General features: G+C 42.1%; 1 protein-coding gene across 1 annotated transcript in view; it reads left to right on the plus strand.

Moving 5' to 3' along the window:
* The window catches only part of LOC123486956 (polypeptide N-acetylgalactosaminyltransferase 18-like), a 39,012-nt gene extending 18,932 nt beyond the window's left edge, over window positions 1-20,080 (plus strand). The window contains exons 2-4 of the mRNA XM_045218119.1: window positions 15,504-15,699; window positions 15,809-15,975; window positions 19,114-20,080. Coding sequence (XP_045074054.1) covers window positions 15,504-15,699; window positions 15,809-15,975; window positions 19,114-19,301 — 551 coding nt within the window. The 3' untranslated portion in view covers window positions 19,302-20,080. The remainder of the gene's footprint in view (window positions 1-15,503; window positions 15,700-15,808; window positions 15,976-19,113) is intronic.
* The last annotated feature ends 537 nt before the right edge of the window (window positions 20,081-20,617 follow it).

A 20,617-nucleotide genomic window follows, 5' to 3' on the forward strand; every position in this document is an offset into this window, starting at 1 on the left:
CCCCTATTGTTGACTATAAATTATCTATAACTGGGCTAATAACTCACTAACTAGCAAAGGATATTAACAAAATGTGCACATGTGACTACATGCAGCCATGGCTTTGATCTCAAAACAAGTGCATCTACTCACGACCGCTCGTGCTGTAAACAGTCCAGTTCAAAGTAAGTGGCACAGATCCATATATGGCAATGGTCTATTTGCATATAGGCCTACTGCAGCTCTGATTGGTTATGCCGCACCGGTTTGTGTAGAGTATGGGCTGAGTTGTGCATGTCAATACAATAGAATCCTGCTCCGATGCGTTCTACCTACAACAAAATCTCTTGTGTAGTTACTTTTGCATACTAAGTCTTGCATAGTTCGTTTTGTTTTGGTATGTTGCATTGAAAGTGGCTAATATTGCGTTGATTCGATCACAATTGCCACAGTAACGGGAAACGTTGATAGTGTTAACTAACAGGGAAAACTAGAAAGTTGAGTGAAGTTCAATCTCGTGCTTCTCTCTGTGGGCTGATACTGTATTTCTTCTGTGTGGCAGTCTAGGGGCTACTGCGCACAGCTTAGAGGGAACATTGCTTGTGAGTCACTCACTGTAATGCAGCACACGCCAGGTGATCTAGTTACAGTATGGAATTCACAACTTAATGTTTGCCAGCTAGACATCTTATAACTATTAAGTTAACTCTCTAAAATGTGCTAAATGCTCTGCAGTTGTGCATTTAGTAGCTAGTTAGCTAAGTGGTTAGCTTCTCCCAAAATCAAGCGTTGCTTGGTAACAGCGGAGAATCCCCTTCTGGATCAAGAGCCTTGCTGTTTAATGTTTTGTTTTGTGTGTGCAGCAAACTGTGAGTAATTGTTTTGTTACTTGTATTACTTTTGAGCTGGGATGTCTGTCTTGCAAATACTTTAGGTCAGACTGTATAAAATGTTCGCAATGCGCTTTTTAGCATTTAGTTACATTCTCTATCGGATTTTACATGTACTTGTTAGCATTGCTAACCTTTGGATTACAAAGGCTCAGTGGGGTTTAAAAATGGCGCCCCTTGTGTCCAGTGCCAGTATTACCGAATATTCCAGTATGGCACAAGGTCGGTACGAAGGTATGACAATCTGGATACTGGCCAAGCCTAGTGTGCGCACGTGCAAGCGATGTGTGTGCATGTAAGAGCCTCCCGACAGGCCTTGTGGGTAATCCTCAGACATGATGGATACTGATAGTGCCCTGACTGCAGAGGGAGGTGATCCAAAGCCCACATAGAGGGATTTAGGACAGATGAACAGAGTGAAATACGATGCCCATTTGGACAGATTCAGTAGGCCGTCACACTATGTAAGCATAAATGGTGCCTGATGGTTGAAAAGAACAGTTTGGCAAACAAAACTAAAGCTCTTGAAAGAGATGCATTGCAAATGGTTGATCATTATTCACGGTTGAGGAAATAGGTGGGAAGACCATCTGTTTAAATGATGATGAAATTAATAATTTCAGAGCTGAGGCACAACGCTCCAGGCACAGCAGCACTTCAGCACCACTGGTCCACAAGCATTATTGTACAAGAGGGAACTTTTTCTGTGTGATTTAGTAAAGTTCTGTAACCAAACAGATAAAACAAAGGCTTTGGCAAGAGAGAATTTCAATAGATTGGAGAGCAAATGAGATTCTCCTTTAAAAACCAAATTCCCTTATTTTAGGGGGAGTGCGTTTGCTTTAGAAGTGCAAAGCATGCTGGGATACGCTCTATGAAGCCTTAAAGCGGCAATCAGCAGTTGAAACAATAACAAAGCGTTTTCCCCGCCACTGTTTCGCTAAAAAGCTGAGGGATGGCGCTGTAAATATTTTCCACTTTCAAATGGACTGACCAGCCATTATATCAAAATTATAGTTTTAACCATGTTTGGAGGCTATACAGTGTTTGTTTACTTTTACAAACATTGGCGTAAAACAAGCTTATATCTTGGGTTCTGATCCGGTACGACAGTTGAACTAAGCTCATGAGGCATTTATAAGTTATATTTTTCAAGGATCAATGGGTACCAAAAATGGATGTAGCAACTGCAGATTGTCCCTTTAACAGCAGGAGGCTGTTGAACTGATGTTGTAAAGGGGAATGTAACTTTACCTCTTAGCCAATAGGATCTCCCATTACAATGTTAGAGAAGTACAAATGAAGAAAATAAAAATGCAACAGGAAATGGTAATGTAGATGATATCTAAAATGATTGTAGGGTGTAGGGTGCATTTCCATAGAAAATAAATCATGAGCACCAACATGTGAAGTTCATAGGAGCATATCATATTGGGTGTCAAAATTGAAGGCATAGATAAAACATTTCTAAACCATTTTCATCTTAAAAATTAGGCATAAGTAAAGGCTTTGATGTTGACGTAAAGACCCCTGCCAACACTTACAGTACACACTGAGTGTACAAAACATTATGAACACCTGCTCTTTTCATGACATGGACTAACGAGGTGAAAGCTATGATCCCTTATCGATGTCACTAAATCCACTTCAATCAATGAAGGGCAGGAGACAGATTAAAGAAGGATTTTTAAGCCTGGAGACAATTGAGACATGGACTGTGTATGTGTGCCATTCAGAGGGTGAATGGGCAAGACAAAAGATTTGTGCCTTTGAATGGGGTATGGTAGTAGGTGCCAGGCGCACCGGTTTGAGTGTGTCAAGAACTGCAACCCTGCTGGGTATTTCACGCTCAACAGTTTCCCTTGTGTATCAAGAATGGTCCACCACCCAAAGGACATCCAGGCAAAGAGGAGGGGGAGGGGAACGCAACTCAATATTAGGAAGGTGTTCTTAATGTTTTGTACACAGTGTATTTATATACAGTACACTTATATTCCTGCAACTGAATTAGCTACAATGGGAAATCACAATAGTCACTAACCACAGTTGTGTCACCTGCTACTGTCCTCCCTTCCACTGGCATACTGTTACGTTTAGCTCATAACTGTTTTCTTTCTCTTTTTGAGTGTTAAAACAGTTGGATTCTGGACAACCCCTGCCTCTCTCTCCCAGATCTTACTGACACCTACCCATCAGCTCCCGTTCTTTCCATTTACTGTAACTAGCATCCTCACCCACTGAGCACCGACCAAAATCATTTTGCATAGAGTTGTATGGTTTGTTAAACTTTGAAATCAATGGTTTTTGTTTGGCATAATTCTGTTACTGTGGAATTGCCCTAGGCACATTGACTTGGAAACGTATAGTTATTGCAGTTATCCCCCCCGCAAAATGTGACGTTTTCTAAATCTTTATCGTCAAATCTGACAATGTAAGCCTCCAATAAATGTTAACATACAGTGAGGGAAAAAAGTATTTGATCCCCTGCTGATTTTGTACGTTTGCCCACTGACAAAGAAATGATCAGTCTATAATTTTAATGGTAGGTTTATTTGAACAGTGAGAGACAGAATAACAACAAAAAAATCCAGAAAAACGCATGTCAAAAATGTTATGAATTGATTTGCAATTTAATGAGGGAAATAAGTATTTGACCCCTCTGCAAAACATGACTTAGTACTTGTTGGCAATCACAGAAGTCAGACGTTTCTTGTAGTTGGCCACCAGGTTTGCACACATCTCAGGAGGGATTTTGTCCCACTCCTCTTTGCAGATCTTCTCCAAGTCATTAATGTTTCAAGCCTGACGTTTGGCAACTCAAACCTTCAGCTCCCTCCACAGATTTTCTATGGGATTAAGGTCTGGAGACTGGCTAGGCCACTCCAGGACCTTAATGTGCTTCTTCTTGAGCCACTCCTTTGTTGCCTTGGCCGTGTGTTTTGGGTCATTGTCATGCTGGAATACCCATCCACAACCCATTTTCAATGCCCTGGCTGAGGGAAGGAGGTTCTCACCCAAGATTTGACGGTACATGGCGCCGTCCATCGTCCCTTTTGATGCGGTGAAGTTGTCCTGTCCCCTTAGCAGAAAAACACCCCCAAAGCATAATGTTTCCACCTCCATGTTTGACGGTGGGGATGGTGTTCTTGGGGTCATAGGCAGCATTCCTCCTCCTCCAAACACGGCGAGTTGAGTTGATGCCAAAGAGCTCGATTTTGGTCTCATCTGACCACAACACTTTCACCTAGTTCTCCTCTGAATCATTCAGATGTTCATTGGCAAACTTCAGACGGGCCTGTATATGTGCTTTCTTGAGCAGGGGGACCTTGCGGGCGCTGCAGGATTTCAGTCCTTCACGGCGTAGTGTGTTACCAATTGTTTTCTTGGTGACTATGGTCCCAGCTGCCTTGAGATCATTGACAAGATCCTCCCGTGTAGTTCTGGGCTGATTCCTCACCATTCTCATGATCATTGCAGCTCCACGAGGTGAGATCTTGCATGGAGCCCCAGGCCGAGGGAGATTGACAGTTATTTTGTGTTTCTTCCATTTGCGAATAATCGCACCAACTGTTGTCACCTTTTCAACAAGCTGCTTGGCGATGGTCTTGTAACCCATTCCAGCCTTGTGTAGGTCTACAATCTTGTCCCTGACATCCTTGGAGAGCTCTTTGGTCTTGGCCATGGTGGAGAGTTTGGAATCTGATTGATTGATTGCTTCTGTGGACAGGTGTCTTTTATACAGGTAACAAACTGATATTAGGAGCACTCCCTTTTAAGAGTGTGCTCCTAATCTCAGCTCGTTACCTGTATAAAATACACCTGGGAGCCAGAAATCGTTCTGATTGAGAGGGGGGTCAAATACTTATTTCCCTCATTAAAATGCAAATCAATTTAATTTAACATTTTTGACATGCGTTTATCTGGATTTTTTTGTTGTTATTCTGTCTCTCACTGTTCAAATAAACCTACCATTAAAATTATAGACTGATCATTTCTTTGTCAGTGGGCAAACGTACAAAATCAGCAGGGGATCAAATACTTTTTTCCCTGTAAAAGTTGTACTACAATCTGTGACTTTCATCAAACCCAAAAGTGACTGATGTACCGGCTCTGATGCAATGCAGCATGAATTCATCTGTTTAATTCATAGGGGTCATGTAGATGTTTAGACAGACAGGCATGCAGACAGACATGCAGACAGGCATGCAGACAGGCATGCAGACAGGCATGCAGACAGGCATGCAGACAGGCATGCAGACAGGCATGCAGACAGGCATGCAGACAGGCATGCAGACAGACATGCAGACAGGCATGCAGACAGGCATGCAGACAGGCATGCAGACAGGCATGCAGACAGGCATGCAGACAGGCATGCAGACAGACATGCAGACAGACATGCAGACAGACATGCAGACAGGCATGCATGCCCTCCAGACTGCTGTGGGCTGTCAGCCAGTGTTGTGTTCTAATGAGAGAGTGACCTCCGAAAATGACCAACCTGGAACTCACAAACTCTAGCTGTCTGAGACCATCTGCACAATGTAGTTTTCTTGTGCTGGATCAAGATATTGCCATTCGTTATGGTAACAAAATGATGGTAACAATATTCCCGCTTGCAAGCGGCACAAAATTTGATCTGATGATAATCTAAGTCCTTGTGATGTGCTGTGTTCTCATGAATAGATAAAAACATAAATGGTTTGACATTTTTCTGAGTTTCATGATGATGTAGCTATAAATTCTACCTACACTGATAATCATGTTCATCCTCGCTGCTCTCTGTGGGAGGAAGCTCTACAGACTGTGAGGGTCTCTATATTGTGTTACTCCAGCTGAGCAAACATTGAAAACAAGCCAGCGTTTTCTCAGCAAGGTCACTTCAGCCTGCTGTTTGCCATGATGACATCAGTGTTTGGTGGCAGTAGCTTTTTGGGCTGTACCCCGGAGCTCACAAACCCCCACCACCTCCCAACCCTAAACAAATGACACTATAGATGAAAGGCTCTAGGCTCTCAGTGATCTAAGGGGGTAGGGGTACTGTACAAGGTTGAGAGGGAGGATACCTACCCCAAAACTATAAGGCAGGACGGAAATCTGAATCTTACGTAGTAGGCCTCAGAGACAAGCTATAATCGCATGACTGTATTTGTACTTCATGACTAAATTACTTAAAACTCAAAGCAAAGTGGCTACTTTTTTCAGTCCAAAACACTGCTGTCTATTGAAGCCTTCACACATGCCTACACGGCTCACCTCTTTTCCACATGATTAACCATAGAGGTCCACTATGGCCCAGAGGTGTGTTGGGGGGCCTAGGCCAAGCCAAATGCATTATAATGTATACAGAAGTGTACAGCCCGCCTAGAGCACAGGGTAAACATTTACCCTGCTATTACGACTGCTAATGAATTTGAAGTGAAAAAAGACACAGAACTGTGTTTTTTCGAAGTACACAGTGAATGCCATTACCTAAGTGGAGAGGCAATTACTTTTTCTGAGCTTTACATTTTTACAAGTATTTACTTGAAATAGGATTGTGTAAAATTATTTAATCTCATAGATTTTGCAGATTGTATGATGTATAATTGAATACTGAAACTCATCATGCGGAATGCACACATCTCGTTTACCTTCATTGAGCATTGAAAAACTATGGAATCTAGTCCATTTCCCATAGACATACTGTACTGTTGTTGACAGTGTGGACAAAAAGACTTGAATGCATGCCATAGAAATATTGTTTTTGAATTCTTGTGGTCGTTTTTGTTATACACGAGACTAGACGCACATCTTGCACTCACTATTTCACAAAACTACAATCATGTTTTCTATTGTGGGCAAATATTGTTCTCTGGTGACTTTTCTATTACGCTGATAATTTTTCTGTTTCCAAGACTCGGGGGGAAACTGCTTATTGCACATATGGATAATAGGAAATCATTACCATAGGCGCTTGAAGATTTTATTTTACTTCAGCTTAAATGCTATCGTGTAATTTCCACAGCATGCTATCGGTAATAATAGTCTCAGACTGAAAAATTCTCATTTCTCAATTCATGTCTCAATCTTTTAATAACAATATTCAATAAAAAATATGGGGGATTGGAAATGATGCAGACAACTACATTGATGGAAGCCACAATCTATCTGCAATATTAAAGCTGATATACCCCCCTCCAAACACTATATATATATATATATATATATATATATATATATATATATATATATATATATATATATATATATATATATATATAATATATATACATATACATACATACATACATACATACATACATACATACATACATACATACATACAGTGATGGAAAAAAGTATTTGATCCCCTGCTGATTTTGTACGTTTGCCCACTGACAAAGAAATGATCAGTCTATAATTTTAATGGTAGGTTTATTTGAACAGTGAGAGACAGAATAACAACAAAGAAATCCAGAAAACCGCATGTCAAACATTTTATAAATTGATTTGCATTTTAATGAGGGAAATAAGTATTTGACCCCCTCTCAATCAGAAAGATTTCTGGCTCCCAGGTGTCTTTTATACAGGTAATGAGCTGAGATTAGGAGCACACTCTTAAAGGGAGTGCTCCTAATCTCAGTTTGTTACCTGTATAAAAATCACCTGTCCACAGAAGCAATCAATCAATCAGATTCCAAACTCTCCACCATGGCCAAGACCGAAGAGCTCTCCAAGGATGTCAGGGCAAAGATTGTAGACATACACAAGGCTGGAATGGGCTACAAGGCCATCGCCAAGCAGCTTGGTGAGAAGGTGACAACAGTTGGTGCGATTATTTGCAAATTGAAGAAACACAAAATAACTGTCAATCTCCCTCAGCCTTGGGCTCCATGCAAGATCTCACCTCGTGGAGATGCAATGATCATGAGAACGGTGAGGAATCAGCCCAGAACTACACGGGAGGATCTTGTCAATGGTCTCAAGGCAGCTGGGACCATAGTCACCAAGAAAACAATTAGTAACACACGATGCCGTGAAGGACTGAAATCCTGCAATGCCCGCAACATTGCGGGCATTGCAGGATTTCAGTCCTTCACTGCTCAAGAAAGCACATATACAGGGCCGTCTGAAGTTTGCCAATGAACATCTGAATGATTCAGAGGAGAACTGGGTGAAAGTGTTGTGGTCAGATGAGACCAAAATCAAGCTCTTTGGCATCAACTCAACTTGCCGTGTTTGGAGGAGGAGGAATGCTGCCTATGACCCCAAGAACACCATCCCCACCGTCAAACATGGAGGTGGAAACATTATGCTTTGGGGGTGTTTTTCTGCTAAGGGGACAGGACAACTTCACCGCATGAAAGGGACGATGGACGGCGCCATGTACCGTCAAATCTTGGGTTAGAACCTCCTTCCCTCAGCCAGGGCATTGAAAATGGGTCGTCGATGGGTATTCCAGCATGACAATGACCCAAGACACACGACCAAGGCAACAAAGGAGTGGCTCAAGAAGAAGCGCATTAAGGTCCTGGAGTGGTCTAGCCAGTCTCCAGACCTTAATCCCATAGAAAATCTGTGGAGGGAGCTGAAGGTTCGAGTTGCCAAACGTCAGCCTCGAAACCTTAATGACTTGGAGAAGATCTGCAAAGAGGAGTGGGACAAAATCCCTCCTGAGATGTGTGAAAACCTAGTGGCCAACTACAAGAAACGTCTGACCTCTGTGATTGCCAACAAGGGTTTTGCCACCAAGTACTGACTCATGTTTTGCAGAGGGGTCAAATACTTATTTCCCTCATTAAAATGCAAATCAATTTATAACATTTTTGATATGCGTTTTTCTGGATTTTTTTGTTGTTATTCTGTCTCTCACTGTTCAAATAAACCTACCATTAAAATTATAGACTGATCATGTCTTTGTCAGTGGGAAAACGTACAAAATCAGCAAGGGATCAAATATTTTTTTCCCTCACTGTACATACAGTGGGGTGAACAAGATTTTGATACACTGCCGATTTTGCAGGTTTTCCTACTTACAGAGCATGTAGAGGTCTGTAATTTTTATCATAGGTACACTTCAACTGTGAGAGACGGAATCTAGAATCCAGAAAATCACATTGTATGATTTTTAAGTAATTAATTTGCATTTTATTGCATGACATAAGTATTTGATACATCAGAAAAGCAGAACTTAATATTTGGTACAGAAACCTTTGTTTGCAATTACAGAGATCATACGTTTCCTGTAGGTCTTGACCAGGTTTGCACACACTGCAGCAGGGATTTTGGCCCACTCCTCCATACAGACCTTCTCCAGATCCTTCAGGTTTCGGGGCTGTCGCTGGGCAAAACGGACTTTCAGCTCCCCTCCAAAGATTTTCTATTGGGTTCAGGTCTGGAGACTGGCTAGGCCACTCCAGGACCTTGAGATGCTTCTTACGGAGCCACTCCTTAGTTGCCCTGGCTGTGTGTTTCGGGTCGTTGTCATGCTGGAAGACCCAGCCACCACCCATCTTCAATGCTCTTACTGAGGGAAGGAGGTTGTTGGCCAAGATCTCGCGATACATGGCCCCATCCATCCTCCCCTCAATACGGTGCAGTCGTCCTGTCCCCTTTGCAGAAAAGCATCCTCAAAGAATGATGTTTCCACCTCCATGTTTCACGGTTGGGATGGTGTTCTTGGGGTTGTACTCATCCTTCTTCTTCCTCCAAACACGGCGAGTGGAGTTTAGACCAAAAAGCTCTATTTTTGTCTCATCAGACCACATGACCTTCTCCCATTCCTCCTCTGGATCATCCAGATGGTCATTGGCAAACTTCAGACGGGCCTGGACATGCGCTGGCTTGAGCAGGGGGACCTTGCGTGCGCTGCAGGATTTTAATCCATGACGGCGTAGTGTGTTACTAATGGTTTTCTTTGAGACTGTGGTCCCAGCTCTCTTCAGGTCATTGACCAGGTCCTGCCGTGTAGTTCTGGGCTGATCCCTCACCTTCCTCATGATCATTGATGCCCCACGAGGTGAGATCTTGCATGGAGCCCCAGACCGAGGGTGATTGACCGTCATCTTGAACTACTTCCATTTTCTAATAATTGCGCCAACAGTTGTTGCCTTCTCACCAAGCTGCTTGCCTATTGTCCTGTAGCCCATCCCAGCTTTGTGCAGTCTACAATTTTATCCCTGATGTCCTTACACAGCTCTCTGGTCTTGGCCATTGTAGAGAGGTTGGAGTCTGTTTGATTGAGTGTGTGGACAGGTGTCTTTTATACGGGTAACGAGTTCAAACAGGTGCAGTTAATACAGGTAATGAGTGGAGAACAGGAGGGCTTCTTAAATAAAAACTAACAGTTCTGTGAGAGCCGGAATTCTTACTGGTTGGTAGGTGATCAAATACTTATGTCATGCAATAAAATGCAAATTAATTACTTAAAAATCATACAATGTGATTTTCTGGATTTTTGTTTTAGATTCCCTCTCTCACAGTTGAAGTGTACCTATGATAAAAAATTACAGACCTCTACATGCTTTGTAAGTAGGAAAACCTGCAAAATTGGCAGTGTATCAAATACTTGTTCTCCCCACTGTACAGTTGAAGTCGGAAGTTTATATACACTTAGGTTGGAGTCATTAAAACTTGTTTTTCAACCACTCCACAAATTCCTTGTTAACAAACTATAGTTTTGGCAAGTCGGTTAGGACATCTACTTTGTGCATGACACAAGTAATTTTTCCAACAATTGTTTACAGACAGATTATTTCACTTTAATTCACTGTATCACAATTCCAGTGGGTCAGAAGTTTACATACACTAAATTGACTGTGCCTTTAAACAGCTTGGAAAATTCCAGAAAATGATATCATGGCTTTAGAAGCTTCTGATAGACTAATTGACATCATTTGAGTCAATTGGAGGTGTACCTGTGGATGTATTTCAAGGCCTACCTTCAAACTCAGTGCCTCTTTGCCTGACATCATGGGAAAATCAAAAGAAATCAGCCAAGCCCTCAGAATTTTTTTTATAGACCTCCACAAGTCTGGTTCATCCTTGGGAGCAATTTCCAAATGCCTGAAGGTACCACATTCATCTGTACAAACAATAGTACGCAAGTATAATCACCATGGGACCATGCAGCCGTCATACCGCTCAGGAAGGAGATGCGTTCTGTCTCCTAGAGATGAACGTACTTTGGTGCGAAAAGTGCAAATCAATCCCAGAACAACAGCAAAGGTCCTTGTGAAGATGCTGGAGGAAATGGGTACAAAAGTATGTATATCCACAGTAAAACAAGTCCTATATCGACATAACCTGAAACGCCACTCAGCAAGGAAGAAGCCGCTGCTCCAAAACCGCCATAAAAAAGCCTGACTACGGTTTGCAACTGCACAAGGGGACAAAGATCGTACTTTTTGGAGAAATGTCCTTTGGTCTGATGAAACAAAAATAGAACTGTTTGGCCATAATGACCATCGTTATGTTTGGAGGAAAAAGGGGGTTGCTTGCAAGCTGAAGAACACCTGCACGGGGGTGGTAGCATCATGCTGTGAGGGTGCTTTGCTGCAGGAGGGACTGGTGCACTTTTTATGTGGATATATTGAAGCAACATCTCAAGACATCAGTCAGGAAGTTAAAGCTTGGCCATTGCAAAGCCCTGACCTCAATCCTATAGACAATTTGTGGGCAGAACTGAAAAAGTGGGTGCGAGCAAGGAGGCCTACATAACTGACTCAGTTACACCCGCTCTGTCAGGAGGAATGGGCCAAAATTCACCCAACTTATTGTGGGAAGCTTGTGGAAGGCTACCCGAAACATTTGACCCAAGTTAAACATTTTAAAGGCAATGCTACCAAATACTAATTGAGTGTATGTAAACTTCTGACCCACTGGGAATGTGATGAATGAAATAAAAGCTGAAATAAATCATTCTCTCTACTATTATTCTGACATTTCACATTCTTAAAATAAAGTGGTGATCCTAACTGACCTAAAATAAGGAATTTTTACTAGGATTAAATGTCAGGAATTGTGAAAAACTGAGTTTACATGTATTTGGCTAAGGTGTATGTAAACTTCTGACTTCAACTGTACATACAGTACTGCCGTTCAAAAGTTTGGGGTCACTTAGACATTTTCTTGTTTTCCATGAAAATAAACATGAAATGAGTTTGAATAGGAAATATAGCAAAATGCATAGGAAATGTAGTCATTAACAAGGTTAGAAATAATGATTTTTAATAGGAATAATAATTGTCCTTCAAACTTTGCTTTCATCAAATAATCCTCCATTTGCAGCAATTACAGCCTTGCAGACCTTTGGAATTCTAGTTGTCAATTTGTTGAGGTAATCTGAAGAGATTTCACTGCATGTTTCCTGATGTACCTCCCACAAGTTGGATTGGCTTGATGGGCACTTCTTACGTACCATACGGTCAAGCTGCTCCCACAACAGCTCAATGGGGTTGAGATCTGGTGACTGTGCTGGCCACTCCATTATAGAAAGAATACCAGCTGACTGCTACTTCCCTAAATAGTTATTGCATAGTTTGGAGCTGTGCTATGGGTCATTGTCCTGTTGTAGGAGGAAATTGGCTCCAATCAAGTGCCGTCCACAGGGTATGGCATGGCGTTGCAAAATGGAGTGATAGCCTTCCTTCAAGATCCCTTTTACCCTGTACAAATCTCCCACTTTACCACCACCAAAGCACCCACAGACCATCACATTGCCTCCACCATGCTTGACAGATGGCATCAATCACTCCTCCAGCATCTTTTCATTTGGTCTGCGTCTCACAAATGTTCTTCTTTGTGATCCGAACACCTCAAACTTTGATTCGTCTGTCCATAACACTTTTTTCCAATCTTCCTCTGTCCAGTGTCTGTGTTCTTTTGCCCATCTTAATCTTTTTATTTTTATTGGCCAGTCTGAGATATGGCTTTTTCTTTGCAACTCTGCCTAGAAGGTCAGCATCCCGGAGTCGCATCTCCACTGTTGACGTTGAGACTGGTGTTATGCAGGTACTATTTAATGAAGCTGCCAGTTGAGGACCTGTGAGGCGTCTGTTTCTCAAACTAGACACACTAATGTACAGTGAGGGAAAAAAGTATTTGATCCCCTGCTGATTTTGTACGTTTGCCCACTGACAAAGACATGATCAGTCTATAATTTTAATGGTAGGATTATTTGAACAGTGAGAGACAGAATAACAACAACAAAATCCAGAAAAACGCATGTCAAAAATGTTATAAATTGATTTGCATTTTAATGAGGGAAATAAGTATTTGACCCCTCTGCGAAACATGACTTAGTACTTGGTGGCAAAACCCTTGTTGGCAATCACAGAGGTCAGACGTTTCTTGTAGTTGGCCACCAGGTTTGCACACATCTCAGGAGGGATGTTGTTCCACTCCTCTTTGCAGATCTTCTCCAAGTCATTAAGATTTTTGAGGCTGACTTTTGGCAACCTGAACCTTCAGCTCCCTCCACAGATTTTCTATGGGATTAAGGTCTGGAGACTGGCTAGGCCACTCCAGGACCTTAATGTGCTTCTTCTTGAGTCACTCCTTTGTTGCCTTGGCCGTGTGTTTTGGGTCATTGTCATGCTGGAATTACCCATCCATGACCCATTTTCAATGCCCTGGCTGAGGGAAGGAGGTTCTCACCCAAGATTTGACGGTACATGGCCCCGTCCATCGTCCCTTTGATGCGGTGAAGTTGTCCTGTCCCCTTAGCAGAAAAACACCCCCAAAGCATAATGTTTCCACCTCCATGTTTGACGGTGGGGATGGTGTTCTTGGGGTCATAGGCAGCATTCCTCCTCCTCCAAACACGGCGAGTTGAGTTGATGCCAAAGAGCTCGATTTTGGTCTCATCTGACCACAACACTTTCACCCAGTTCTCCTCTGAATCATTCAGATGTTCATTGGCAAACTTCAGATGGCCCTGTATATGTGCTTTCTTGAGCAGGGGGACCTTGCGGGCGCTGCAGGATTTCAGTCCTTCACGGCGTAGTGTGTTACCAATTGTTTGGTGACTATGGTCCCAGCTGCCTTGAGATCATTGACAAGATCCTCCCGTGTAGTTCTGGGCTGATTCCTCACCGTTCTCATGATCATTGCAACTCCACGAGGTGAGATCTTGCATGGAGCCCCAGGCCGAGGGAGATTGACAGTTATTTTGTGTTTCTTCCATTTGCGAATAATCGCACCAACTGTTGTCACCTTCTCACCAAGCTGCTTGGCGATGGTCTTGTAGCCCATTCCAGCCTTGTGTAGGTCTACATTCTTGTCCCTGACATCCTTGGAGAGCTCTTTGGTTAATTGAAATGCATTCCAAGTGACTACCTCATGAAGCTGGTTGAGAGAATGCCAAGAGTGTGCAAAGCTGTCATCAAGGCAAAGGGTGGCTATTTGAAGAATCTCAAATATAAAATATATTTTGATTTGTTTAACACTTTTTTGGTTATATGGTTCCATATGAGTTATTTCATAGTTTTGATGTCTTCATTATTATTCTACAATGTAAAAATAAAGGAAAACCCTTGAATTAGTAGGTGTGTCCAAACGTTTGACTGGTAGTCTATATTCCATAAGTACTTCTGTGAACAAAAGACGACGCCTTTTCTTTTGTCATATTTGGTGGGTGACCTTTTGAGCTCTATTTTATGTTATCCATAAAGCCTCTATGTAAATATTAATTATCTGACTTCATTTAAATGTATTTAACACTGTGCAAAATATTGTTAATTTAGGCTCCAATTACATTTTACATTTGAGTCATTTAGCAGACGCTCTTATCCAGAGCGACTTACAGTTAGTGAGTGCATACATTTTCATACTGGCCCCCCGTGGGAAACTAACCCACAACCCTGGCGTATATAAGCGTCATGCTCTACCAACTGAGCTACAGGGGAGTGTTCTGTCAAAGAGACATTGTCATTGGATATTAACCCGAAACCACACCTATCCATAGAAATATATTTATGATCAGGATCTGAGTATTATGGTGCTGTGAGGAGCGACTGTGTAGCCGAGCCCTTCATGTCAACATCCTCCTCCTCAGATTAAGTTTTGCCCTCAGAGTAGCAAATGCAAATGTTGGGATCCCAGTCGTGGCAGAGATGAATGACTTAGTGCTGAGAGAGAGTGCAATGCAGTGGCTATAATTAAATAATCTTGGCTGATAATTAGCATTCATTAATTACCTGCACCAAGTCCTTCATCTCTCGCTGTGGTTTGTGAGGACATTTCCCGGCATCATAAATACCTTAGCAACATTCCATTGCGTTGCATTCTTTCAGCTCACAATAGTGGTGTTGAGTGAAGGAGAAATGATTGTCTTGTCCAGACAATGTGATATAGTAGGACTAACCTGTTTGGTTTTGCTGCTTTCAGTAGACCACAGGAAAAGTAGGAATATGCAAGACTGGCATCAGTTGTCCAAGGCTGCAGTAACACATTGCAGCGTTTTAGATGGATCAATTCAAATGCTAATGCATTCCAGGAATTGTGCCTGTGATCATGCTTTTCCCCACTGGTATAACTATTTTTAATGTAAGCTACAGTATGTGCAGTAGGCGGCATGAATGTAAACATGTATTCTTTCTATAGCCCAGGCACACACCATTTTACCACTCTCCTTTCTCTCTCTCTTGCTTACAGAGTTGCCCCAGAAGGGTAGTGATGAAAAAGTAGGGGAGTCCCTCTCAGACTCCTCCCTGTTTGTCCGCTGGGGTCATGACCTCGGTCCTGAGAGTCGTCGGGTGGCGCTGAAGAAGTTCCAGTACTACGGCTACAACGGCTACCTCAGTGACCGCCTCTCTCTGGCCAGACCCATCCCAGACCTCAGACCTGATGGGTACATGACCTTTGACCCTTTTGTTGGCTCCTTTTTATTGTCCATAAAAAAAAAAAAATCTGACAGAAGGTTCTTGTTCATATCTTGTCTGTTTGCTGTTTCTCCTCAGGTGCAGAAACATGTCGTACCCCACCAATCTCCCACAAGTAAGTATCATCTTTATTTTTGTGAACGAGGCCCTGTCGGTCATCCTGCGCTCCATCCACACAGCCATGAACAGGACTCCCTCCCACCTCCTTAAGGAGATCATCCTGGTCGATGACAACAGCAACAATGGTAACTCCTACATTCCTTCTAAATGTAGCCTACAAAGTATACACACTGCATTGTCAACAGGAATCCATTCAGACTGCTTACTATCTTAAATTAAATAACTTCTAAATCCAGGAAGTAACACAACAAAATGTGGAAAAAGTCAAGGGGTGTGAATACTTTCTGAAAGCACTGTGTATCCATTCACACTTGACATGCTTGAGGACCGACAGTACATCAGGAGTTTCTCTATAATCTTATTACTGGTAATAAACTCATAATGTATCTTACCCCATACACATTTACAATATCTTTTAAAAATGTGTTGGTGTTGCCTGCCAATTTAATGGATTACTTTCACACGGCTCCGAATTAAGTCATTTGTTAGGCTAGTTATTTCCGCAGGACCGACCTGCATACTAATCAGCTATAGAGCCAGAGGGGATTTAAAGGCTCTATTTTACCTAGACTGATCATTTGTATGAAGGTGTTTTAGCTGCATACTTTACTGAACATATCTGTTGAGATGACAAATGAGGGTCAAAAGAGTCTGGCAGAGGGATTAAAAAAACTGACTGCTTCTTTTGAATTGATATTTTTATTAAGGCCTCCAATTTCAGGATGTAAATGTTGAATCATTACATAAAAAAAAGAGGAGCTTCTGTAATGTAAATTAATTGGAAAACGGAGCTGTATAGCTGAGATGCAGAGTATTGCTGAGAGTGGAAATGAAGCTGTAAAAGTTTCATTTATGGCCATTGGTATTCTAATTAATTCCTTGGCAGTTGGCTCACTTTGAACAATGTGACTCTTCCCGTCTGTACAGTTTCAGGAGTCTGGCTAACGGCTCCCCATCCTGAGTGGGGTGTCTCATAGGGTCAGCTGGGATTACTTCCCATGACAATCCAATTAACCAAATCGACCTTAGTCCTCTTATTTGTCCTCTTCATTTCTTAACGAGTTAAATTACTGTATTTTCACCGCTAACTATTGCTGGATATTACTTGGTTAATCCTAATCAGTTCATGGTTGAATAATCAATATTGTCATAAAGAACATGTCTGAAAGCCATTGTCCCATGAAGTGTCTCAGCTAACTCCCCAACACTACTGTAATGAAAACAGACATTGATGACCAGTCCTCGCCCTTCATGTCCCAATCACTCCATCTGGTTGCCATGGTGAGACACTGCCATGACCACCTAGCAAATTAAAACAAACAGATGGCAGATGGAGCTTGTGGGAAAGTAGAATTGACTTCCCTCAACCAGATGATGCTGATAGACATCAATAATAGGATATTTCCAGAGGACCTTTCACAACCGCAATATTATTTATTTGAAATCCCATTTACACTGTGGAATAAATAGAACTTGGGACTGTAAAGCACTTTTCAAATGTGTAGTTAGAGTCAATAGTCCAAGGTACATACAGTGGGGAGAACAAGTATTTGATACACTGCCGATTTTGCAGGTTTTCCTACTTACAAAGCATGTAGAGGTCTGTAATTTGTATCATAGGTACACTTCAGCTGTGAGAGACGGAATCTAAAACAAAAATCCAGAAAATCACATTGTATGATTTTTAAGTAATTAATTTGCATTTTATTGCATGACATAAGTATTTGATCACCTACCAACCAGTAAGAATTCTGGCTCTCACAGAACTGTTAGTTTTTCTTTAAGAAGCCCTCCTGTTCTCCACTCATTACCTGTATTAACTGCACCTGTTTGAACTCGTTACCTGTATAAAATACACCTGTCCACACACTCAATCAAACAGACTCCAACCTCTCCACAATGGCCAAGACCAGAGAGCTGTGTAAGGACATCAGGGATAAAATTGTAGACTGCACAAGGCTGGGATGGACTACAGGACAATAGGCAAGCAGCTTGGTGAGAAGGCAACAACTGTTGGCGCAATTATTAGAAAATGGAAGTAGTTCCAGATGACGGTCAATCACCCTCGTTCTGGGGCTCCATGCAAGATCTCACCTCGTGGGGCATCAATGATCATGAGGAAGGTGAGGGATCAGCCCAGAACTACACGGCAGGACCTGGTCAATGACCTGAAGAGAGCTGGGACCACAGTCTCAAAGAAAACCATTAGTAACACACTACGCCGTCATGGATTAAAATCCTGCAGCGTACGCAAGGTCCCCCTGCTCAAGCCAGCGCATGTCCAGGCCCGTCTGAAGTTTGCCAATGACCATCTGGATGATCCAGAGGAGGAATGGGAGAAGGTCATGTGGTCTGATGAGACAAAAATATAGCTTTTTGGTCTAAACTCCACTCGCCGTGTTTGGAGGAAGAAGAAGGATGAGTACAACCCCAAGAACACCATCCCAACCGTGAAGCATGGAGGTGGAAACATCATTCTTTGAGGATGCATTTCTGCAAAGGGGACAGGACGACTGCACCGTATTGAGGGGAGGATGGATGGGGCCATGTATCGCGAGATCTTGGCCAACAACCTCCTTCCCTCAGTAAGAGCATTGAAGATGGGTCGTGGCTGGGTCTTCCAGCATGACAACGACACGAAACACACAGCCAGGGCAACTAAGGAGTGGCTCCGTAAGAAGCATCTCAAGGTCCTGGAGTGGCCTAGCCAGTCTCCAGACCTGAACCCAATAGAAAATCTTTGGAGGGAGCTGAAAGTCCGTATTGCCCAGCGACAGCCCCGAAACCTGAAGGATGGGCCAAAATCCCTGCTGCAGTGTGTGCAAACCTGGTCAAGACCTACAGGAAACGTATGATCTCTGTAATTGCAAACAGGTTTCTGTACCAAATATTAAGTTCTGATGTATCAAATACTTATGTCATGCAATAAAATGCAAATTAATTACATAAAAATCATACAATGTGATCTTCTGGATTTTTGTTTTAGATTCCGTCTCTCACAGCTGAAGTGTACCTATGATACAAATTACAGACCTCTACATGCTTTGTAAGTAGGAAAACCTGCAAAATTTCACAGGTGCAGTATATTATAAGACATAATGAGAAATACCTACACACTGTTTCAAGGCTTCCCAGAGTTTCATTCAACAATGTTTCAGCCACTCTGGTTCTTTGTAAAGGTCAGACAGACAGACTCTGTAAAACTTCTCTCCCTTTTTCTCTCTTTCTGTACTGTATGTGTCTCTCTATTAATGTTTCTATAGCTGAGCTGAAGGAGAACCTGCAGAACTTTGTGAAGGAAACCAACTCCCAGCGGCCAGACTTCATCAAGGTGGTCCGCCACGACAAGCAGGAGGGGCTGATCCGCTCCAGGGTCAGTGGGTGGAGAGCCTCCAGTGCCCCCGTCGTTGCCCTGTTTGATGCCCACGTGGAGTTCAACATCGGATGGTAAGGGACTGGGATGCCACGTGTATGTTCCAATCTATCCAACAGCTAAAAACATTTCATGTCTATTTATGATCTTTGCTGTATGAATATGCAAGACTGGTATAATTGATAAGTGCTGCATTTTCTCAGTAATGACTTAATATAGCTATTACATAACTGTGATAGATGAGAGGGTTGTCAGAATAATATACTATGTGACTGCCCTCAGCTCAGGAGTGCTGACATGCTGCTGACTGGAGTTGAGATATGTTGTTCATGGCAACGTAGTGTATCAGGGCTTTCTGTCGTCTGACAGAGTTTATGTGCCTGTTAATCATTCTCTCCACAGCTTGACCGGTCGACCGACCGACACGTATATCTCTGAAGAGCCTGGGCTCAATCCCAAAAAACTCCACTCACTCCTGAGGTGCTTTGGCACAGATCTCAGAACAGACATTTCGGAGGCCTCCTCACTCCTCCCAGCTACCCGATTTTGTGTCTTCGACTAATTAAATCATTTGGTTCAATGCGACTGCAGTGCTTGAAAAGGAGAGTGCATGAGGCTCTCAGCCTGTCTTTTATGCACACAAACATGTTGGCTATTCATATTAACATTGATCAGAGGCCTTTTTGTACAGAACAAGTCTGATGCTATTTGTGCGGTGTCTGCTGATGACCTGTCATTTTCCCAATGTAATTCCATACGTATTTGTGGAGCTCTAACGTTGTTATTTTAAATGATTGATTGAAAAATGGCTGTCATTAAACAAGAGAGGGTGACTGACTGCTATATTTATTTATCACATCAGTCTACTCTACATTCAATTATCAGGAACTGTGCACATTTTGTCTAATACCAGTTAAGTGCCAGTCAGCAACATATTTTCTGTCTATCTTGATGTGTACTATCTGGTCTATAATGGAAAACTCAAAACACCTATGTAGAAGACTTCAAATGACCTTTAGTGAGTAGAACTACGCTGAAGAAAAATATAAACGCAACATGCAACAATTTCAAAGATTTTACTGAGTTACAGTTCATATAAGGAAATCTGTCAAATGAAAAAAAAAAATATTAGGCCCTAATCTATGGATATCTAGAGATATGCATCTGTTGTTCACAGATTCAATTAGATTTTTCAAAGTGAATAAACATTTATAGAACATTTTACAAATGAATTTAAAAAAGTTAATAATTGGTGAAGCACCTTTGGCAGCCATGAACATAACTGTGAATAATTTTGAATACAATTTTACCAACCTTGCACTACTCTTATTAGGGTAACATATAGCCATCGTTTTTTATCAACATTGCTCAAGCTCAGTAAATTTGTTTGGGAA

This window comes from Coregonus clupeaformis, unplaced genomic scaffold (genome assembly GCF_020615455.1).
Source record: "Coregonus clupeaformis isolate EN_2021a unplaced genomic scaffold, ASM2061545v1 scaf1384, whole genome shotgun sequence".
NCBI lineage: Eukaryota > Metazoa > Chordata > Actinopteri > Salmoniformes > Salmonidae > Coregonus > Coregonus clupeaformis.